Here is a 24,485-nt window from a genome sequence, read left to right as displayed (position 1 = left end):
CTTCTTATTTTTAACTGAAATAGCCCCTTTAGATTTCATTGCATTTAAATCCATATGATACATGGTACGAGTCACACAACCCCTCTTAAGAAACTGAAACAGTTAGTATCATTTATGTTTGAAAACGACGCTAGATAATTTCTCTAAACTAAACCACTATTGTAAAACATCACGTATGAATTTCAACAAAGATCACAGACAACTTGGCGTTTAAGCATCAATGGTATAGCGGGGTGAGGGATGAAGTATGATCAACAAGTGGCTCAATCACAATCCTTGTACAAATTGTTCACATCTGGGGGTCAGAAAAATTTCAGACTAAAACTAGACTACTATTTCCCTTTGAAATAATCTCTACATCTATTCATGAACAAATCTATTCTGAAAATATCAGTATAATAGAAAATTTGGTGAGATAAAATCAGACTGTAAGGATCTCATGAAGGTAAAGTAAAAAAGAATGGTAGCAACAGAGGAACATCAAACATGAGCATGGTGAAAAGACTTGGTTCTGTGCTGTCAGCTTATGAAATCAGTTCTTGTTTGGCGTTAGGTTCTACTTCTTTCTCCTTTAGAGGTGGCAACTTTGGCAGTACCCAACTTGGGGAACTGTTGAGCCACAATGCTTCACCGGTTTCTTTGTGCTTGAAGTCAGGAGATCTTTCAGTTTTCTGATAAACAAAAGGGACGAAATAAACAAAATCCCATACATAAACTTGAGTATTAAATACTACAACAAGCAGCCTTCTACAATATAAATACAACTGTAACATCAATATGCAAATTTTCACCAAAAAGAACCATAAAAATAACAGGGAAACTGAGGTTACCTTTGTTGATCTGTTATCCCACCATTTATCAGGATTTTCTACCACGTCCCTCCAGTTTGCATCATCTATACCAAGTGGAAGTATATGACCTCAAAACATATTGACGTAGCATGAACAAATAGTAATAATGAGAATCACATATATTCATAACATATTTATAACATGAAAATCGGAGTTTGTCTTTGGAGATTAATGGTTTATTTTTAGAATATTCGGATTCTAAATTCACTCATTTGGGTCTAGGGACATCTTATCCCATTGTAAGATTAGTATTTATTTCTTGTCTTGAATTAGTATATCTTGAGCCTTAAGCTAAAATTACCCAGGCCATAGGATTCAATTACTTGTCCTAGTAGAATTAGGTTAGAATTCTTATTTGAGAAAAATGAATTAGGGTCTAGAATTTAGAATGGCATTGAATAAAATTGGAGGAACAGGTTCCACGACCCATGTTTAGTGAATTCTGTGTTTTGCTATAGATTTAATATTGTATATTGGTAATGATATATTAATTCTTTCCGTTCCATGTCACATGTTTTTTGGGCGAAGGAGGGGATTGTAATAGGACATGAAGAATCTTGACACTCATATCCCAAAGAAAATGACAAAAATGAACATATGAGGAAATGAAAGTGCCAAAGATCTCTAAAATTTTCAGCGAACATGATATGGAGGGCATATCAAGGCTACAAAAAAATTAAAAAGCAGATTCTTTTCAATCTAGATACAAACTGAAGGAGCCAAAGACAACGAGAATATCTTTAAATTAACTCTACTCAAGCCAACTATGCTTAGGATGCATCAGAATTTGGAAGATCAGGTCATGTGAATAAGAAGTGTAATCATACAGACCTTTCTGTTCCTTTGCTTGTTTGGATTTCAGAATCAAAGCATCAAATTCCAATCCTTCGAGATCAGAAAGAACCCAGTTTGGGGCCCTATCAAGCCAGAGTGCATGACTCCCATCCTTGCGCTTAAAGTCAGGGTAATTAAAATTTACCTATTATATGTATATTTGAAAAAAAATGAGGTTTCCAGAACAAATCAGTCAGAGAAAAATGCCAAGTTAAAGGTCATCAATCATTACCAATCCATTGTGCTTACTGTCACGGCAATCCCACCATTGCTTAGGATCTTTTAGAAGGTCTCTCCAAGAACTCAACAAAGGGTCAGAGTCAGAGTTCTTTGTACTGCCAAAATTCTTCTTTGTTCTGTCTGTAAATATAAATCAGGTAAAAAAAAAAAGTATCAGTCAGTGTGCCAACCGCCAAGCTTAACACTAGCTAAGATAGACACAACAAAATGTCAAAAACTCCCAAGTTCATTTATATTACCAAGCAGCAGGACAGCACAAACTAGCAAATGATGGTGTTACAAGCTTGGACAGACTAAAAACTAGTCATGCTATTTTAATACCATAACAAAATTATGTAGACTTGGGTTTTCCTAATATTAGACAGAGTTGGAATAGTAAAGTAAAAGACGATGAGATATTGCTATGGTAGAGAATTCACTCTTTGCAATTGCCATGAGTATTCATAAAAACATGATTCCTCAACATAAGAAAAACACCATTATTGATTGTAACATATATATGATATCTTGTCCGACTGTCTTTCTTGACACTACTATAATATTACGCAGTATACAATAATGTTAATATTAGGACACATACATTAGATTCTAATGACCCATGCTACGATATTAATTATTTTGAATATTCAAAGCTCAGGCAACACATCAGCCTATTGACATTTCTCCGTGTTCTCTTGGCATTTCTAAATGGTGTTCAGTCCCCATCCTAACTCTATAACTTCATTATATTACAAAATAGCCCTTAAGATTCGTCCTTCTGGCCTTTAGATCTCTACACACAACACATTTCTTCTACATTGACATTGAACCGATAGAATATAATATCAGTGCTCACTGATCTCATGGCAACCATCCTTCATCACTTGTGATTGATTATTTGCACACAAGCGGTAGAAACAAGACCAGGCCTGGCCACCTTCAAATGTAATCAAAATAGATTCACCATTTACACAAGGAATAAACATCCCTTTGACAGCAAGGTCCCAATAAACCACAGCTCCTTACTTTGATTCAAGAAACACATATAGCCTTCCATACAATACAATAAGATTATGAACCATCAACTTGAAACAGATATCGAGTCTGAACACACTTAGAGTTCAACACTTTATCTGAACCATTTCCAAGTTACAATGAAGCTTCTCAAATTAGCTTTTCTGTAGACTTAAATTTGACTCAATAAGTTTTTGAAAATTTGCTGTAGTCGATCCAATCTGAATAAGCATGATATAGATTCCATGTAGTTAAATGTACGACAATTTTTTTAAAACTACTTGCATATTCTTGTTATTTTCATCTAATCCCCAATTTTCCATACCAAGAGAAAGAAATAGTAACCAGAAGCAAGGGATTACCAGACGAATCTGATATTCCTTGTTGCTTTGATGCTGCAGATATTTCCTCCACTAAAGGATATCCTTGGACAAAGTTGAGGCTTCGTGCCAAAACCTAATATGATTAAACCAAAGATGTGAAGTATATATTCAATCTAACAGCTTTCACGCATGTGTAATAAGGCCCCAAGTGCATGAGATAAACATATTGAACAAATGATAACTTTCTTGCCATCTTTGTTGGTAACAAATATGGGTTCAACTTAAACCACGACAACCCAAATAGCTTCAAAATTATAAATTAAATTTTTCTCTAGTATATACAAATAACAAAATTAAGGACAATAAAATGCATCTACCGTGGCAACAATCAATTATGGCAACCAATAATGCATGTGAACCTAAGGATTCCGATTGGAATATACCTGGATATTGCTTTGACCTTTACTTTCATTTGAATAAGATGAATTTGCACCAAGCTCTCCAGCAACATGTATATAGTCATTCTCTTTCAGATGGCAAGCAGCAACATGAGCCAAATCACCCTCAAATTTTACTGGAATCCTTATATAATAAGAGGAGATGGGCATGAAATCAATAGTAGATAGAACTAAAAACATCCTAGGGACCATATTTCAACATTTCCATGACCAAATAGACGTAGTGAGTACCCAAAAAAAAAACAATCAAAGCAATTTTCATATAAAAGAAAATAGACTTAGACGTCAGTTATATTACTTGCAATAAGAGATATAACATCATGTATCTCCTAATATACGAACAATGTAATTGATGTCGGCCTTTGGACAACTCAACTAATCTTCTGGCACAATGAAACATTTGAGTTTCATATAAATGAATGTCCAATATCAAGTTGGTTTAAGAGCACGAATCTGACAATCCCAAAAAATATAAAAGCTTATCAAATGAAGAACAACAAGGAAACACACATTAGCACATGCCCCCTTTCTCTAAATCATTTTCCTATTAATCAACTTTAGTTAGCTATTAAAAACCAAGAAATACCCTCACTCTTATGAAATTTGGAATTTATTTCATCTGGTATAATCTACCACATCTATCCATTTTTTCATAGCTCCCAATTGTGCAAATAATTCAATAGAACACTGCATCACCTGAAGCCACCTGTCAATAAAAATACATGACTTATGCACCAGTAGTATTTTCAACAACGTGTGGCATATACATTTGCTGAGTTAATAATGGGATTCACAACATGAGAGATAGTGGTTCGACTAACAATATGGACAATATGCCTTGAAATATTAAAAAAAGTACCATAAAAACCACACAAAAATTAACAACAGAAAAATCATATGCAACTCAGTAAGAGCATGAAAGCAAAAGTTGCATACCAAAGATGGGAAGAATCAGGAGTGAGCTCCCGGATAAGAACGGTGGTAGCCCAAGTTTTGCCATCGGGAGAAGTTTGAAACTGAACGGGCATATGAACTTGACCAATGATATTGACGAAATTGGCAGCCTTCGGCTGATACGGAATCACGGGGGGCCTCTGTCTGTCAGAAACGGCGTCGTCTTTTGAAGGTGGCGAAGGTTCGTCGACGCGTTTAGATCTCCGACGGGTAGTGGCGGCAGTGGCATAGGACTGACGAATGAAGGTTGAGGGATGTGAAACAAGGTGCCCCGTTGCAATGGCTGAAGAAGCAAACACTCGTACTGCTCGGCGCAGTGCATACATTTCGAAATTACAGAGAGCTTCGAAGAACAAGACAGCGATGAGGTTTTAGCAAAACCCTCAAACTTGGAACTATCCACGTCCACTGCCCTTCTCAAGGTCAAAGATCATACCATGCCTTCCTCGGTTTCTCCAACTCCGAATGCGATCAGGACTTGGAATGCCCTCGCTTTACTATACCACTATTGTTGTTGTTATTGTTACTAGCGCTATTACTCTTGCTCTGACAATGGATTAATACAACCAACAAGTGTTCACTGAGAGATCTGTTTGAGTAGAAACAAAATCATAGTTTTAAAAGTACTTTTACGGTATATGAAATAAATATGTAGAAAAGTTTGTCTCGATTTGCAGAAAAGTACTTTTGAGAAGTGTTTTTGGAGTTATCCAAGCATCCCCTAAGTAAAAAAGACTTTTGGTATCTTAAATATTATGTCTTGGATTCGATCCTAAGAGTATTGTATATGAAAAAAATATTGTTGGGAGAGGTCATCGCTACGGCGCCTGACAGTAATTGGAGAGATTAGTCTCTTACTGTTCAGGTAGAAGGATACTCTGGACAAATAAAAAAAAAACAATGGGTTTATACAGTTCGCCCCTAAAAATTTAGATCCATTTTGATTTTTATTCCAAGAGTATTACTTATTCACCTAAAAAGTAGCAATTTAAAAATTTTCAAAGATTTCATTTATTTCTTAAATATTTAAATTTGTAAAAAAATTTAAAAAACAAAAGTGATGGGACGGAGTTGAGCACTCATCTAGGGTGGGAGCAAAAATAAAGTTATCAGTATTCAAGGAGTAAAATAGTTTAAGTTTTTGTTGAGTATTACGAACTAATGTTTTAAATTAAAAAAAAATTTAAAGGATCAAAACCTATAATTTAAAATTTAAAAAAAATCAAAATAAAGAAAAATTTTAAAAATTAAAAATTGTTTTGACCTTTTTTTTTTAATACAAAGGAAGGAAAATAAAACTAAAACTAAACTCCAAGGCCTACGACTATGAGGCGGTTGATAGCAACAGGACCCAGAAGTTGAAGGCCATAAGGATTCGCCAGGGCTCTTTTTGCTAAGGAGTGTGCCACCTAGTTATCGTCCCTAGCTAAATATTGAAGTCTCACTTGCCAGTCTCGTTGCAGCATCTCCTTGGCTTCCATAATCAGGTTGAAGTCCTCGTGTAGGTCAGGGGGTTTCGATTGCAGAGGCTTCAATGCTTCCTGGGAATCTGAGCGTAACAGCACCTTCCTGTGACCTCAGTCCCAGGCTCTCTTTAAACCCATGAGGCAGCCCCAAAGTTCAACTGATAAAGCATCTCCGAAGGTAAGCCGAAACTGAAACCCTTCCAAGACCGAACCATTCTTATCCTTGAGAACTCTCCCACAAGCAGCATTGTAGTTACTAAGAGAGAAGGCTCTGTCGACATCAACGGATACTTCGACAGGCTCCACCAACAGGTCCGCATCAACACTGTGCACCCTGTTGTTTGTGAGATTGGTTTTGTGGAGTATGTTGTTAGCTCGGTTCATGGTGTTAAGGATCGCCATGGCTCTCGAGTAGGTGCTCATTATGTTTGGGCAGGAGTTGTTGTGTATCCGATCATTCTTGTCCCGCCAAACAAGCCAACAGATAATGATGAAAGCGCTCTTCCAATCACAGTCCTTATTGCCACATTTCCTTTCTAGGTTCATGTCTAACTAGTCCAAACCAGTAGAGGAGAAAAACTAATTTTGTACTGTTGGGTGGATGAGGGGCTCCCACATGCTACGAACATCGTGATAGTCCCGTAGAGTGTGGACCCCATCTTCCTTGCTCAGCTTGCACCGATCACACATACTAGTGGGATGAAGACCCCTCCGTTGTTTCATGCTATTCATGATGAGTCGGTCATGAAGGAATAACCAGGCAAAAGTTTTACAATGTTGAGGAATCTTTAGCTTCCAAATGGTTGACCAAGCTCCTAGCGACACATCAATGTTAGGATTAAGAGAGCAGTCAGCTGAACAAACCGAGAAGGAGCCACTTTTCTCCCATTTCCAACATGGGCGAACAATCCCCTTTGAGTCAAACACTTGTTCAATCCCATTTTCGACTTTACTCCAATTTTGTTTGATGCCGTTCCAACTATTTGAGCCAGCTCTCTGAGGGTTAATGCGAGGAAGTAATTCGTTGTCATACCCATATTTAGCTCTTATCACACGGACCCAAAGTGACTCCTGATCATTGACTAGCCCCCATCTAAGCTTCATCATGAAGGCGCGATTATGTTGTTTGATACACCTCATACCAAGGCCTCCAGATTTCTTGTCAGTGCAGACCTTATCCCAAGCGATCAAGTGCATTCTACGTTTTTCATTTGAAGAGCCCCATAAGAAGTCACGAGCTTTCTTTTCAATGTTATCACAGGTGGGTGCAAGTAGATTAGTTGTTTACAGAGCATAAGTTGGCATAGCAGCAATAACAGATTTGGTAAGTGTATCTCTGCCCGCAAAGGAGATACGGGAAATCTGCCAATTGCTCAATCTGTCACGAACTTTGTCCACTACGAATGGGAACATTCTTTTGGAGACCTTATTGTGGTGAAGAGGAACTCCTAAATATTTGCTGAGGTCAGCAGTGTCGGTGAAGTCTAAAACCTCACTCAACTCATTGGTTCTATTGTGATTTACGTTCCTAGAGAAGAAAACTTTAGTCTTGTCAACATTGACCTTTTGTCCTGACGCTTAACAAAACCTCTGTAAACAACTTTTGATAACATGGACCTGGTCCATAGTTGCCTCTGCAAAAAGTAATAAATTGTCAGCAAAAAATAAATGGGAAATAGGAGGGCCATCCTTACCTAATCTTATAGGTCTCCAACTACTCGAATTCACCTCTCTCTGGATTAAGAGGGCAAGTTTCTCCATGCAAGTTACAAAAAGGTAGGGGAGATTGGGTCCCCTTGTCATAGGCCTCTAGAGGGAGTGAACTCTTTTGCTTTACTTCCCTCCTAAAGAATTTGCATAGAAGCAGAGGTAATGCAGGCTTTGATAACAATGTTAACGTTGCTTAGTATCTATAGCTCGTCAAGGCACTTAAGAACAAAATCCCATCTAACCCGGTCATAGGCCTTTTTGAGGTCTATTTTGATTGCCATAAATCCTTTCTTCTTTCGCATATTCTTCATGGAATGGATAATTACCTGTGCAACAATTATATTGTCAGAGCTGGTCCGGCTCAGGACAAAGCTACACTGGTTAAGAGAGATGACCTATGGCAGGTAGAATTTAATGCGGTTAGAGATCACTTTCGTAATAATTTTATAAATGACATTACAAAGGCTAATAGGCCTAAAGTCACGAAGAGTTTCCAGATACTCCCTTTTCGGAATAAGAACAATGAAGGTTTTGTTGAGTCTTTGGATGGTGCTTGGGTCTTCAAAGGCAGCATTAATGACTTTGATCACTGAGGGGCCAATCATCTTCCATTGGTGTTGAAAGAAGAGAGCGTTAAACCATCAGGACCAGGGGATTTAAGTGCTCCCATACTGAAGATTGCTCCTCTAATTTCCTCCTCGGAGACTCTACGTTGAAGATCTTCCTTGTAAGACTTGTCTAAGGGAGCGAAGGTACAATCAATTTGCGGGTAAGCTCCATCTATGTCCTCGTTGCTAAACAGGTTGGTGAAGAAGTTAGTGGCCATGTACTTAATTCGAGAGACATCATTAGTCCAAATACCAGCTTCATCTTTAATAGCTTCAATCTTGTTTCTGCATCGTCTCCCATTTGCTTTTGCGTGAAAAAACTTTGTATTCCTATCTCCCATAGCAAACCACTTGCATTTTGCTTTCTGGGCCCACATCAAGTCTTCTTTAATGAGGATGTCTTCTAACTCCATCCAAAGATATCTTTGAAGTTTTTCAATAGAGGAAGAATAATCGGTGGAGCCATAGTTTTTAATGATGCCATCTAAGAGGTTGAGAATGCGATTTTTCTGTCTTCCTAGATGACCAAACACGTTGAAACTCCAATTATTCACCTACGAAGTAAAAAAGCTAACATTCTCTTCCCAGCAAAGATGTTTTTTCCAAGTATCATTGACCATTGTGTCAAAGTCATCATGAAGAAACCAAGCAGCATTCATGCGAAACAGCCTCTCTTGTTTACGTCGCGTGGTAACAGAAGTGGGAGTAAGAAGAACTAGCTGGTAGTTAGACTTGAACCAAGGTAAGTTCTTCATAATGGCTTCGGGGAAGGACTCCTTGAACTTGTCACTGGCTACCACTCTGTCGATACGGCTTTCACAACCCTCTCTATGCCAAGTAAAGAAGGGACCACAACGGCCTAAGTCAGTAAGCTCCAAGTCATCATACCACTTGATAAACTCCTTGTCAATAGTGTAAGGGTTAAGAGCATAGGAGCATCATTCATGGTGGAATAAGGTTGCATTAAAATTGCCTCCAATAACCCAAGGGCAATCCGAAGGTATATTAAGTTCCTGAAGGTCAAACCAAAGCTTCCTTTGACAGAACATGTTGTTACTAGCATAAACAGCCGTGATGAACATCTCCTAGCCACCTTTCTCAGCGCACACGTGAATAAACTGAGTTGATTTGATTTCCACAGAGATATTGAATCCCACATCATTCCAAGCAACCCATATTCCTCCTCGAGAACCCATTGCATCAACAAAGTCGAAATTGTTGAAGCCCAACTTTTTGCATCGAAAGATAGCTTGAGTGCCACTACATTTAGTTTCAAACAGAGCAAGAAAATCAACCGAGCACTTTTTCCTAATTTCCTTGATGAGCCCAGGGAGAGATTTAGAGCCCAAGCCTTTGCAGTTCCAGAAAAGACAAATCATGAGGAAGCTTCGACTGGGGAGATAGTGCTTATAGGTCCCCTAGGAGTTAATTGCAATGTTTGAAGGTATAAATCAGTAGATTGTTGTCCAGCCAAGTCTGCGGTGGTATTATAGAGGTGCGAAGTATGTTCAAGCCCACTAGAATTATGAAGGGCCATAGCAGGGTGGGATGTAAGATTATTATTTGTGTAACCAGAGGTATTCGGTTCCTCTTCTTCCATCTAGATTTCCTCTGAAATGTTAGACAGCACTTTGAATGGATCAGGAGAGTTGAGAAAGTGTCCCTTGCAGTTTTTAAGCAACCCAAATCCTAGCCCAGCATTGGGTGAAGCAGTCACCGAGGCCTACTCTTTCCCTTTTGACATCTGTTCTCTCTTCTTGCTTATGTGTTGACCCACCGGGGTCCATTTCTTTTGAAAATTTAATTTTTTTCCCATTGATCTGGCACCTGCTTGAGAGTGAGCTAAAGGGTTCAGGTCCTTGTCCATAAATCTCGGAGGAGCCATACTCTGAAGATCGTTAGCCCTTGATTCTCTCTATTCATTGATTTCAACATCCTTATTACGTGATTTCCTCTCAGGCCCATTACTCCACGTAAATCTTCCCTCATCTGGCTTTCTAGATCTGGTTTTTGTGGAGTTTCATGGATTACGCCTTCATTGCCGTTGGACAAGGTTCTAGATTCCAAAACCCTCCTGCTGCGGTGGAGTGCCGTCAAGCTTTAACGGAGTAACTTGCATGGCTTCCTGTGTTCGTTTTTCCCCGTGAGGCTTTGTTCGCTACTTTTCATTGTTGTTATTAGTCCCTGGCGTGGCAATCGCTTCATTGACCATTGGTTCGTAACCTTGCTTTTTCTTTGACTCATAGGCTTTGACCTATTTATTTTGTGTGTTTTGGAGGTTTAGAAGTGTTATAGAGACTAGATTTTCACATGATTTAAAGGGGAGTTGAGGTTGCAAAGCACTTGATCAAACCAAGGTAAAGTGGCTTCATAGGGTTGGAGACATAAGCATGGGTCAAATGGCTAGTTTAGGTGGCTTTTTGCCAACTGGCCTGCAGGTGAGAATTTTTGGCTAGCATTGCCAAGCATGCAATATGGGGTATTATTCGCATTCATTTATTTAATTTTTTAGTTTTATTAGTTATTATAGTTATACTATTTCATGTCATATATCATCTGAAAAATATTTTAAAAATGGCGATACCATTTACTTGGTGTTTTCAATCAAAAACTTATTTAAAAAAATAATAATGATTTATTGATTTTTTTAGTATGCAGAAATTTTTCTCATTGTTATAACAAATCCTCAAAAAAAAAAAGAGTCTACATCGAATCAAATATATACTTCTGCTTTCTTATATTAAAACTTTTAGCGCCTAAACACAAAAATACTATACAAGTGTTTTTTTTTTAAAAGATTAAGTTCTGAATTATTGCAAGAATTCTTTGCAGGGTGAAAAGATATTTTCTCTTGATGTTGTCAATAGCTTCTACTCCATAAAAGTTATATAGAGGTCAGATTTGGTATTTAGATATTATTTTATTTTCATCAATGACCCGGTCAATTGTGAATAAAGGTTATTAAAGCCCAAAATATCATTTAATTCTTAAATTAATGTGGGATAAAATTTATAAAAATTTAGCTCTATCACGTGCTTAGTATAATTTGGTCTTTGATTGTGTCACAAGCATGATTCATTTGTCTTGATCTAAGTATATTTAATGAGGATGTCTCAGCAACTTGATCATCATTGTCTTCCTCAATTATACTTTCAAATTGAGCTTGTATAAAATCTCTATATGTTTCAGAATTTCTTCAGAGAAAATTATGTATAGCCATTGTTGCACAAACTATTTTTGGACTTGAGTTTTATACTTGTATTTGGACATCTTGTCTAATATTCAAAACTTATTCTTCCACACCCGAAAAGTCTTTTCTATAGTGCACCTCAAATTTGAATGATAATAATTGAAGACTTTGTTATAATTTCTGAACCTCGGTTGTTGCCTGAAGTCTGGAAGGTAATAGCACTCACATCTATACAAACCAAGATATCCTACTGTGTTGGATAGCCAATGTTGACTAAATAATACTTCCCTAATAAATCATGAAATTATCTTGATAGTGTGAAACTAATGCAAATATAAAATGAATTCAAAGTAATTAAAATTGAAGCTAATGAAAATATACCTTGAGGTAGATGAGGGAAATCCAAGGATGAAGTTGAGATATCAATGTTAAACACATAAGCATCATGTGCAGTACCTTCCCATCCTGCCAACATAAAAGTAAAGCACATATCCTAATCATATATAGCCATGACATTCTATATTGAATATCCCTTTCTCTTGATATATTTGTCTTGCTTAGAAAGACTCATCACACCCTGTATGTGAGTACTATCAATTGCTCCCATTGTATCCTTGAAATATGACCAATATAGTTTATCTTTTTTTTTTTTTTTTGGATGAGTTACGGAAAACATAGGATCGAGTGGTTTGATATATTCCCTAGATAGACTAAGGCAAGCCTATAATGCTTTATGAAAATGCCTATTTATAGTTTTTTCTGAACGTTGAAACCTTTCTCGTATCATCCTATTACATTGTCTATGACCAACTGTGTTCAAGAACATAGCAATAATTTCTTCTACTCCCAAGTACTTAGAATTTTGTAAACCATGTTTAACCAATTTAGAGCATAATTGCATGAACATTTTTTTTCTATTCGAAACATGTTATAACACCGTACTTCATACTCTTACAAAATTTCATGCACCCATAAAGGACCTGTTTGTTGACTAGTTCTACGTGGCTCTTAGCACACATAAGGCATCACATATTGACTCATCAATACAACTATCTGTTCATATTGTGTTATCTCTTTATATAAAAGGGAAATCAATTGAGATTGTTTATCTTCCTCTGTCCCCTCTTGAGACTGTTTGTCTACCTCCGTCTACTAGGACATAAATTTATTGTTCCAATTTGCCATAGATAATGTAACCTGTGATATGGTTAAATTCAACTGTAAGCATTTTTAAGTGACAAATAAATATTTTTTAAGTGAGAAATAACTAATTTTTTGCTGTTAGACATGTGAACACATAAAATCAGTCTAAAAACATATATTATAAGTTGCAATTACCACTATAAACAACACATATAATCAGTCAACAGGTTGCATACTTTCATAATTTTGCTTAAATTAACTTAGAAAACATGCAATAAAGACTATGGTCTGAGTTCGACAAAATAAAGTCATAATAGGTGTCCTAAAATATAGTTCAAGCAAGGGGAGTTTCAACTATGATGGTAGGTTGTATGTCATATCCTGTAGCCATTCTACCAAGTATTCCCACTGTCCTTTTAGTGCAACAACCATTTCCTGAATATTCTTGTGCATTATAAGTCTCAAACACCAGGTTCAATGGTTATAGTTACTTGTCATTTCCTTAAAGCAAAGCAGTTCGGTCATAACCTCAGAAATTGATAACTCCTTTATTTTGTTTAGTGACGTCGCTCTATCCTTAGATGCGGTAGCTATTGCATTAACTAAATCCGCAATTTGTCTTGAGGCTGGAATTTTTTGCCTTTTCTACCTACTAGACCATTCACCTCTCTTCCTTTTCCTATGGCTTCCTAAACCACTAGGTACAGTGTTTGCTATTAAGTTAAAGCCTGCCATCTCATCCATAACTCCTACACTACCACTGCTAAGATCTTCTTCGCTATCCCTTGATCCTTCAAGTAGATCCATTTTGACTCTGTACACATTCTCTTAGTCGTCCTCTTGTGTCTAAGGCTGGGTTAAAGATGGTGCCAACATATCCTCTCCAGATGCCATCACACCATTGAATATTGTGGTTAATTCATGAGCAAACTTCAACCCATTGTACCTAAACTTTTCATTCTAGGGATTCTCTTGCAAGTATACAATAAACAAAGATGAAAGCCTATAACAAATGATAATACAGCTTATATACTTCTTTTTTGTTCTCCTACCACTCATTTGTTGCCACGATTGTATTCGTTGTAGGGTCCCAACCTACACTAGTCTCTTTGGTTAAATTATCCCATGTCTTCCAATCTTTCTTCAAGCTATCTAGCCTATTTTTCAATTGCTTCTTCTCATATATTGAATGCAAAGTGAGTGTTGTTCCACCCTATCTTTATAAATGATGTTCCTTAATGTTGTTTTCGGTAGATTTGCTCCATGCATTCTTTAAGGAACATCTCCATGGAGCTTGCAACCTACTTTGCCTTACCTTTTTCTTTGTTCATAATTCTATGGGAAAATGTCAAAAAAACAATACTACCATTTGTTGACATCTAATCAAAGAGGCCGAGTTATATTAGTAAAAGCAAAGTTATACCATGTGTTGATATATAATCAAAGGGGCTGAGTTATATTCAATTCAGACATTAAGTTCTTACATCAAAACATTAAAAGCAAAGTTATAGAAATAAGTGCATGAACCATCTCTATAACAGAAAATGAGTTGGAAAAAAGACAGAGAATTTATGTAATAACAAAATTGCATTCAGAGTAGCAAGGGATTTAGAGAAGTAGGAAAAAGGTCTTTCTTTAACACCAAAAACGGGGAAAGCATAAATCTAATGCATTGCTCCTAAATTAAACCATTACTACAGGCACTCAGGATGATATAACTGGTGTTAGTTTGAAAGCAAGATATATAAGTTTCTAACCTTTTGCTGAAATCTTTGAAATTGTTCGATATACTCCCTTGCTTGATTATCTATAAAATTTTAAAAAAAAACAATATCTTTGGGCTTGATTGAATCACCAAAATAAGATAATCACTAGAAAATATAAATTTAGATAAAATGGGGATCCAAAAATATGTATGCCAACCTAGATGAGGGAAAAAAAACCATCTTAATTAAGAAATTGAAGTAATCTTCATTCTCAAACTAGTAAAATAAAGAGAACCTAATTGATTGATCACTTTATGCAGGCATATCAATAATTGTTGTTAAAAAGCCCATGTTGCTAGAAGTTCATGGTGAACCATATCAATAATCTAAGCTTTTCTTCAATATAAAATAAAAAGACTTTTATTAATAGGAACATGCAGAAAGAAAGAGTAAGCAACTCATTCATAAACAACACCAGTGCAACCAAGAAAATTGACATTATTATTAATTTAAGGGGGGGGAAACAAAGACAGGCAATACTAGAACGAAATATAAAATGAGCATTCCTGAAAAAAAATGTCATGTTCCAATTGGAAACCACAACAACACACACTTGTGGAAAGGATAATGATCAGAAAAATCAAACAAGAAAGGAAATGGTAGATGGCGTTTATGTCCTTGTAACCAAGCTACCCAGAGGTACAAGAACTGAAAACCAAGCAATTAAGGATATAGAGAAATGGAATCCACTTGCCTAAGAAGAGAACCAGAACACGACATGAAAGAAGCACAGATCAGGGTTAAACAATGAGCAACCAAGAACAGAAATATAATCCAGCAGCAGCCAAGAAGAAGCAAAAAAACGAGCAGATCTGGGTCAAAAATATTGATCTTTTACCAAGGGAACAAAGGGGACTGTCACCAGCATAAATCGGGACTAGAGGAGATTCGGTGGCGATGACAAAACAAACAGCAACCAATGCTTGCAACAAACGAACTAAACTAAATAAGAAGCAACCAAACGGACAAATACTAACAAACAAACGAAGACAGGGTGCAGCGATTCCCACAAGAACCAAAATGAGGGTACAGGGAAAGACAATAGGGAGACAGCAAAAAATGGTGGGTAGATGTAGGTCGGGGGCCCCTGTTCTTTTGTTTCAATTTTTTTACCCATAAGTGAGAGAAAATATGCATGCAAGAGAGGGTAAGGGTAGGTAAAAAATTTTAAAATGCAATTAATACTCTAACAGTATTATTGAATGCACTGCCAACCCGGGGGGAAAGCAACTCCAAGCAGCTTATTGTAGAATTCCATTTGAAAGCCAAAAGTCAAATTCCCAAAACATGGGCCCAAACACTCCTTTTTTCCACAACTTCAGCTTTTCCATTTGTGATGCACGTTTGGGCCCCCAAATGGCATCCGAAACACACCCTTACTCGATTCTTCTTGTGCTCATCTCTTTGATTGGGTTCAAATTCCCATAAACCTATCAAGATCCCTTATTATTCCCTAGATTTCTCCCTCTTTCCTTCACATCCATGAATTTTACCAACTCAATCATTTATTATGGCTTTTGTATCAAGCTGAAAGTATTTCATTTTCTCCTCTTTTTCAAGGTCCCCTCTATATCTCAGGATTGCAATAAAAGAGTTGGATCTCACAAGAATTTGCCATCTATGTAAGATTATGAAACTAATAGTGATAAACCAGAGTTGAGAAAAGCATAAAGAACAAAAAAGTATATGAGACACAAATCTAAACGAGAAAAATTGCAAAACTGGTCCCGCCATGCTCTTCCTCTGCCTGGGTGAGGAGGGTCAACGGGTTTTGAGGGAAATTGAAGAACAGTATGAACTATTTTCAAGGATAAAATAGTCTTTTTCTTATATTCAGTGTTTAATAATTATTAAAAAAGAAACAACACATCATACCCTTCTTAAAAAACATACCAAACATGATTCCTGTAATTAGTATTACATTGCCATTGCGTTACAGTGCTCTGCACTACAAGAGTTTGATGGAATTAAACCAAACGGACTTAGTCTTTCTTTACCTCTTCATATTTCCAACTCAACTATTATACATCTTTGCTTGTGCATTTTTTTGCTCATTAACTTCATATTTCCTTTGGAGATGGTTATGCAGGATCAATAAGCTGATTTCTAGTTGTTCTCTTTTGAGCTGGTTTTATAGGATGTTTTCTTAAAAATTTTATCAAGCCAAACAAAGTTAGGGGAGCATAATCTCTCCCCTCATTATAGGGTAAGTCTTCTCATTTCTCCAAGTTCCAACCCTTCTTAACCATTCACATGGTTATTGGTACATTCAAATTCTTCTCTGTTATCAATTTACCAACCAATGCACCACCACTTGACCTCTGATCCTCCTTTTTCTTCCATATCAAGTCAACTTCAATACCACTCCTCCAGATCTTGATGTAAGACCTAATTATTAAGTTGATTTTGATCCTAAATGTAAGATTTATTGATCATATTTATCAATTTGTTTCTAAATTATTCCTATTGATGTTCCATCAACCATAATCAACTAGGAGAGAGAAGAAGGATGGTAAGAAAGATAAGTGTGGTGTTTTGGGGAAAAAATATATCATATCTCTTATAATTAACTAACTTACCTAACTTCTTTAATTGAATTAAATTAGTTAAATATGTTTAGTTAAATAGGTTTTATATTAAGGACCAAAGGAGTATTATTCTTCCGGGATGTTCATGCACCTTCATGGCTTCTTTTTATTTATTTATTTTTTGATCTAATTTCCAATTAACTTCATACCTTGTTGACTTTAAACGGTGCTTTTGTCAATATGCGCGCGTATGGAAGCAATTTGCAGTGTTTAATTTGAATAAATAATACATGATTTTTCCTTTTGTAAATGTTGGAAGAGCTAATAATATATTTTTTTTTTAAAAATCATTTTTATCATTACAAAATTTAAATTTTATGAAAATTTATAATAAAAGTATTACATTGCATTATTTATGCAAAAAAAAAATTCTATTAATAGTTCAAGTTTGATTACATACTATAAAAGAGGATTATCGAAAACCATAAACTATAATAAAAAAATAGGTTTAATCTCTAAAATAATACTACTTGCTAATTAATTATTGATATTGATACTGATTCAGGTGCAGAGGTTTGTTAGGTGATTTCCATGCTAGTTATGTCAATAACAAGGAAAAAACAAACTAGACCGAACCAGCCGGTTCAACCAGAAAACCGGTGAACCGGTCTGCAGTCTGGTCCGGTTCAGTAGATAGACCGGAGGCCAATCAAACTGGTTAAAAACGGTTGAACCAGTCATAATTGGTATAGAACCAGGTAATCCCAGTTCACTAGGTTACCTTGTTTCTTTTTTTTATCTGCCAAAACCCCAAAACGACATCGTTTCAATTAAAAAAAAATTCCTTCTTTTTTCCCTAATTTCCTTTCCCGTTGAATTCCCCCAATTTCCCTCCCCTGAATCTGATTTCTCATTCCTCTGGCTCGCACAGCAGCCCGCCTCCCTCCCAAAAACCAAAATTGCCTCCTCCAAAATCCCTGCTCCCTAGCGTCACTGACGGCACGACAGTCTACGGTAGAGCTCCTTCTTCGGTAGAGCTCCAAAATCGCAGTCATCGCAAGTCTGATCTCCTGTCTCCCTCAACCTCGTCGCAAGTCCGATCTCCGGTCTCCCTGAACCGTCTGAGCTCGCAAGTCTGAGGGTCTAATCTCCAAAATGGTAGTCATCACAAGTCATCACAAGTCGCCGCAAGTCTGAGCTCCAAAATCGCAGTCATTGCATGATGTTAGATACTTCTGTTTTGGGTTGGCCGAACAGAGGTTGAAATTTCCGCAAGTTTGAGTTTCAAATTCTCTGCTCTGTTTCGTTGCTAGCCGAATAGGGGAATAAGTCGCTGGTTTAGGATACTTACAGGTTTTGTTTATGGAGTGAGCTTGTTGGATTGCATGTTGTTTATTTTTCTTAGTGCGGTATACTGATGCTAGCCAAGAGTAACCAAAGTTGGGAATTGTAATTTTGGCTTTCTGTTGCATTGGTGTTGGGTTGGTTGGTTTTAGAAACAGGATATACGTAAATAAATATATAAGCTTGAATGGCGCTTATTTTGCCTTCTATGATTAGTGAGGCTAGTTCTGAAAATGTATTTTGAATCTAGAAAATTTCTATATTTGTTGTATATGAGCATTTGGAGCGTTCGGGTTTTATATATGCGTAGATATATATTTGAATATATATGTTTGGTTCATGGGACTCGAATTCATGGAGATAAGAGGGAAGAATTGAACTAATATATTATATTGAGTTTAACTTGGGGGTCTTGAATGTTGAACAATTAAATTAATTGATTAAATCTATATTCTTGAAGGGATCGGAGAAGCTTGGAGTTGATGAATTGAAAGGAGGGTCCTAGATAATTTAAATTTTTAAGTTATATGCGATTTTAAGTTTAAAGGATAGGCTTGAATTGATTTTTAAAGTTGGGACTAATTTCCAGGTTATGAAAGATAGAGGAGTTGATTTAAATTTATTGTTGAAATGTGCTTGAGGTTACCAACCAATAGATAGGAATTTTAAATGATTAGAGGATATGCTGGCATAGATTAAAGTTTGTATAAGGAGATTATAAGGCTATGGGAGAATGTATGCATGTGTAGGAGGTTGAGTGCTAACAGAATTGAAAGTCTGAAAGTTTTAATATGGAAGTAAATCTGAAAGCTATTTTAGAACCCACAAGAAGGATAGTTTGAATTAATGTGGAGAATTAAAAATGTGTTTGCTTGGTACTATTAAACATTTAAACTATTTTTGTAGCTTCTCATCTTTTTTTATAGTGATTCTTATTTATAAATTTTTTTTATTTTAATATTATGAATTAAATTATATTATTTTAATATGACCGGTTTGACTCCGGTTCAACCAGTAACCCTTGACCCACTGTCTCGACCGGTTTAATGCCCGGTCCGATTTTTTGTTCCTTGGTCAATAACGTTAACAATGGGATTGATTAACAACAGTTCCAATTGTCCCAGTTATTATGATAAGAATTAATTTGACATTTAATTTAATTCTAAATATAAGATTTTTATATACTTTAGGTCTTTATCTCTTATATTTATCTATTTTTTAAAGATAATCTTTATAGTAGTTGTACATGTTAAATATTTTATCAAATGATAGTTCTTGATAATACACATTATTAGTAAGGATATTTCATAAAAAACAGCACCTATTTACTACCTCCGGTCCTTAATATAAAATCCTATTTGATTTTTATTTTGATCCTAAATATAAGACCCTAATCCACTTTGTCTCTCATATTTATACATTTTTTCCAAAGTAACCCTTCTAACAATAATAGTTCTAATTAATATACTTGATTTAGCAAGGATATTTTAGGAAAAACAACACCTATTTAAGACAAATAACTAACTCAACTTACTTTCTTAATCACCTCAAATTAGTCAACTAGCTCTTATAATTAGGACCGGAGGTAGTATTATAAATAACTAACTTAACTAATTTTTTTAATCTATTCAAATAATTCATCTACCTGTTATATTAAAAAGTTCTATATGTCTGCTTGTGTGTTTGGATTTGGAAGTAAACGATCAAAATTTTTAGTTTATGTTCTCAAAGAAAAGCTTGTTCCATGAAAACGTTTGAGTGAGGTAGATGCCTTGGATTCTCCTCTAGGTGTCGCAGAAACGGTGAACTGACTGGGGGAGGCTGAACCTGAATTCTGTGCTAAGATGAGCTTCCTTGTTTTTTTTGTTTTTTTTTTTTTTTGACCATATAAGATGATATTTTCATTAATGTAGAGAACCAGGACATACAAGGCCCCGTGGATGGAATTCGTTATTCTCTGTAACGAGTTGTGTACAAAGTTTAACCCACGTGAACGATTTTAAATGGAGCATCTTGGTAAACGTGTTTGGAAGTGTAGTATTTAGAGTATTTTTGTTTACCCAGGTAAACAAGAGCCAACTGAAATCTCTCTGATTTTCTCAGGAAATCAAGCACGACGCAGGCACCCTATGTCTTCCGATTTAGGTGTAATTTCAAACTCTTTCAACCCCTTTCCTCCATAATCTTTTAGTCTAAATCATTCGTATCATATGAATTTTTTGATTCACAGATGAGTGCCGGGAACACCTGCTAGTGGTAGATGTGAATGGTCAGACTCAGATTGACAAGCCTCCCAAATTTCGGATTCGAAATCTCACCAAAGTCTCCGATGCCGGAGTTCCGATTCTCAAGGGCGTTGACTTGGACGTTCCCAAGGGCGTGATACTCGGCGTCGTTGGACCCAGTGGTAGCGGCAAATCGACGCTTCTCAGGGCCTTCAACCGTCTCTGGGAGCCTCCCTCCGGCACCGTCTTCCTCGATAATAACGATATCTGCGATCTCGATGTTCTGTCCCTCCGCCGTAATGTCGGCATGCTCTTTCAGCTCCCTGCCCTCTTCGAAGGTGCGTCCTTCCTCCTTTTCCCCCTTTTTATGCTATTTTTATAGTCAAATTCAAATTGGAGGCCTCCGATTTGAGAAGGAAGTTCTGTTATCTGTCTGTGAAATCTGCAAATTCATTAGCGTCAGAGCTACATGATATGATTAGCCATCTAGGATTGTATAGACTAAATACATTTCCCCATCAGAACTTCTGTTCCGCTCAATTTAAGATTCTTCTGAGGCGTCAAGGCTGAACTGTTATACCGTAACAAATCTAAATCGTTGTATCTTTTACTTGGACCTTTTCAATTTATTTATTTTTTAATTTTTTTACGATTAATAATTAATTTCTTTTAAATATTACAATGAAAAAGTTATTCAGAGAATCACAAAAACAAGCTCAAAATTACCAAATTTCTATAAAAATGTATTGTTAAAACCTATTATAGTATTGGAACTAAATCTGATTTAAGATTTAGGGGGTGTTTGGATAGAAACCAAACCATGGTTTCAGAAGTGCTTTTACGGATTACGAAGTAAATATGTGGAGGAGGTTATTTCGTTTTACGGAAAAGTACTTTTGAAACACCGGTTTTGAGAATGTCAAACACCCCCTTAGTAATAGGCTTTTTTAAGATTAAAAAAAAAAATCAAAGTAGGTACATGTACACACATAAGCTAAACATTCAAATTAAGCGAACATATTTCAAATTATTAATATAAAATAAAATGTAGAGAGCCACAGTATTCATGAGTTAAGAAAACTATGGCTCTTCTTGAGTTTCATGTAACGTTATTACTGCTTTTTTAAGTTCTCTCTATGCATTTAATGAATTTCTATGCAACTTCTTTAATTTCTTTTAATTTTTCAAACACATTCTCACAAGGTTTCAATGCTTAAAAAAAAAAACATTTTCCACTGGAAAAAAAAAAAAAACTTCTAAGTTGTCATGTACCCTATGCTCACATGAAAAAGAAAAAAAAAACAATATTGAACAAAAATTATGCAGATAATTATGCAGGGATAATTAGCGTGGAGGCGTTGTGTGCGTAATGTGAGATAAATATCAATGTGCAGGCACAGTGGCAGACAATGTGAGGTATGGACCACAACTAAGAGGGAAAAAGCTAACTGATGAAGAAGTACGCAGGTTGCTGATAACAGCAGACCTTGATGCTTCTTTGATGAGCAAGAATGGCTCTGAACTCTCTGTGGGTCAAGCTCAACGAGTTGCACTTGCCAGGACTTTAGCTAATTCCCCTGAGGTAAGTGAGTAATAAATAAATGATTTGGATCTTCTGATGCCTTTAGGATGTAGATAAACAGTAAATGATAAAAAAATGGGAAGAAAAAGAGGTGAGCCCCACTTTAATGAGGTTCATGATTGTTAGAAATGGAATGGGATTACCATTCCTTTTGTATTCTTCTTACCCTCTACCGAATCTGTAACTTAAAGCATCTTAATTTGAGGTATAACTGACTGTACAATTTATGATGTGTTTGGTAATATGTTAGTTTTTGTATTAAAAAAAAAATTGACAATGATTGAGCAATGAATGCATTTATGTATTGGAGGCCTAACTCTGAAGTAGATCATTCAACTTGTCCTTTGTACCCAAAAAAAACAAAACAAAACATATAAGAAAAAGAAAAGAAATTGTGTAAGGATCCTAGTTTGAGGCATCTATGACTCACTGTACAATTCACTGACTCTTGAAAATGATTCATTTATTTATGAAGGGATTTTAACTTTGAAGCATATTATTATCTGAAAAAGGTTTTACTGCTGGATGAGCCAACCAGTGCACTAGATCCAATATCAACAGAGAACATAGAAGGTGCCCTAATGAAGCTGAACAAGAACAGTGGTATGACAGTGATAATTGTCTCTCACAGCATCAAACAGATACAGAGGATAGCTGACTTGGTGTGCCTAGTTGTTGATGGTCAAATAGTTGAAGTTTTAAAGCCTGATCTACTGTCACAAGCCACGCATCCCATGGCCCAAAGGTTTCTTCAACTTAGTTCTTAGGTATGGAATAATATGTGAAATGCTCTGTTATGAATTTATGAGCTCTTGTGTTCGCTGTTGCAAGCCACTTATAGGAGCCAACATGATCAAATGTTTTGTCAGCTAGGAATCTAATTAGCATCCTTGGGGTCCTCATTCAGATGAGAACTGTACACTTTGGCTGTTTCAGATTTAAATTAAATAATTGTTTGGATTCCATTCATGTGATTCTCCAAATAAAAGAAAATTCTCCCTACATAATTTTTGCGGAGGATGTCATCTAGGGTCCTTAGAAGCAAGATGATCTCATACTGTTAGTTGGCTAGTATACTAAATGGGGTGAATTGAGTTCTTAAATTTTCTACACAATAATAAGCGATTACCGTGCAATAGTGGATTATAAAACAGATTAAAAAAAAAAAAAAAGGTGCAATTGTAGACTGTAGAATAAAAAAAGGGCAAAGAAGAGAGAATCAAACATGATAATTTATCCTGGTTCAGTTCCTCTACTGAAGCTACATCCAATCCCAAGCTCTCCTCTTGAGAGTTCGCTAATTTCACAAGTTCATTTGGACATTTGTAAAGCCATAGTACAATCCCCTTGATCTTTTCGCTAGCCGAAGTAATCACACTCTAGCATTTGGAATCTACAAATCCCCTCAAGATTCAGATAGCATAGTTGGTGGCTAGCTCAATGAAGTTTTTGCACTTAATAAGCTTAATGATGCTATCTTGGACTTAAATAACATTTCTATTTATACTTTTTCCGAGTAAGTAAACATTAGAATCAATTTTTCTAATCATTATTCACATCAACTTGTTGTTAAGTGAGAGTATTTAACGTGTCTATCAGAATAAGTAACTACGACGACCAACAAGTCTAATCTTTTAGTCTAATACAATTAGATAGGTCCTAACTTCTAACTTTCATAGAAGCTCAGCAAATCCATATTTCATAAATAAAGTGCAAGAGTAATCGCTTATTTAGTAGTAGATTCATTTTATGTAATTTTAAGGAAAGATGAGTAGTCAAGTCAAATAGTTTATCTTAGGCATCTACTGTAATTTTTCAGATTTACCTTTGAAACACAGTAGTAGACGACTACTCATTCACCGAGTGATCACCAAATATTTCGTGAGAGCATTGTTCAAAGATCAGCACTTTGATAGACCGCTAGCTCTTAATAGACAAACAAAAGCAACTTGATACTTCCATCACTTAAGTAAGAAAAATTTCAATATACTTAACCCTTGGAGGGGGAAAAATCTATCAAAAATAGTAAAATTGAAGCTTTTTCTCACTCTATTCTCTGTTTTCTATTTTATCCAAACCACTTATAAAAGTTAAAGATAAAATGAACCTTGATCAAGCTTAGTTTAGACCTAGGCGAGGAAAAAAAAAAATAATTCGAAGCTAGAATATTTTTTGGGCCAAAAAACTGGAATAAATTTAAGAAACTATTTTTTTTTATATATTCATTTTTAATGATAATGTGAGCACACTTTCTTCGGATTGTCGAAGTT

The 24,485-nt window shown here is 35.9% G+C and overlaps 2 protein-coding genes across 2 annotated transcripts; one reads left to right on the top strand and one right to left on the bottom strand.

Moving 5' to 3' along the window:
* Positions 1–192: 192 nt before the first annotated feature.
* Positions 193–5,128, bottom strand: LOC114734675 (protein OSB2, chloroplastic-like). The gene is made up of 7 exons (XM_028922315.1): positions 4,636–5,128; positions 3,685–3,823; positions 3,281–3,374; positions 1,918–2,045; positions 1,683–1,830; positions 831–895; positions 193–671 (listed from the first exon to the last, which is right to left on the bottom strand). Exons 1-7 carry the CDS (start codon positions 4,977–4,979, stop codon positions 525–527), a joined length of 1,065 nt encoding a protein of 354 aa, XP_028778148.1. The 5' UTR covers positions 4,980–5,128; the 3' UTR covers positions 193–524.
* Positions 5,129–20,292: 15,164 nt separating this feature from the next.
* On the top strand, positions 20,293–23,184 carry LOC114734676 (ABC transporter I family member 17-like). The gene is made up of 5 exons (XM_028922316.1): positions 20,293–20,424; positions 20,512–20,553; positions 20,639–20,971; positions 22,028–22,215; positions 22,728–23,184. The coding sequence occupies exons 1-5, from the start codon at positions 20,412–20,414 to the stop codon at positions 22,980–22,982; spliced, it is 831 nt and encodes a 276-aa protein (XP_028778149.1). The 5' UTR covers positions 20,293–20,411; the 3' UTR covers positions 22,983–23,184.
* Positions 23,185–24,485: the final 1,301 nt, after the last annotated feature.

Source organism: Neltuma alba, unplaced genomic scaffold (assembly GCF_004799145.2).
Source record: "Neltuma alba isolate B1F8T4 unplaced genomic scaffold, ASM479914v2 tig00013125_pilon, whole genome shotgun sequence".
In the NCBI taxonomy this organism is placed as follows: domain Eukaryota; kingdom Viridiplantae; phylum Streptophyta; class Magnoliopsida; order Fabales; family Fabaceae; genus Neltuma; species Neltuma alba.
The sequence above is the reverse complement of the archived record's forward strand: the minus strand, read 5'-3'. Positions and strand labels throughout refer to the sequence as shown.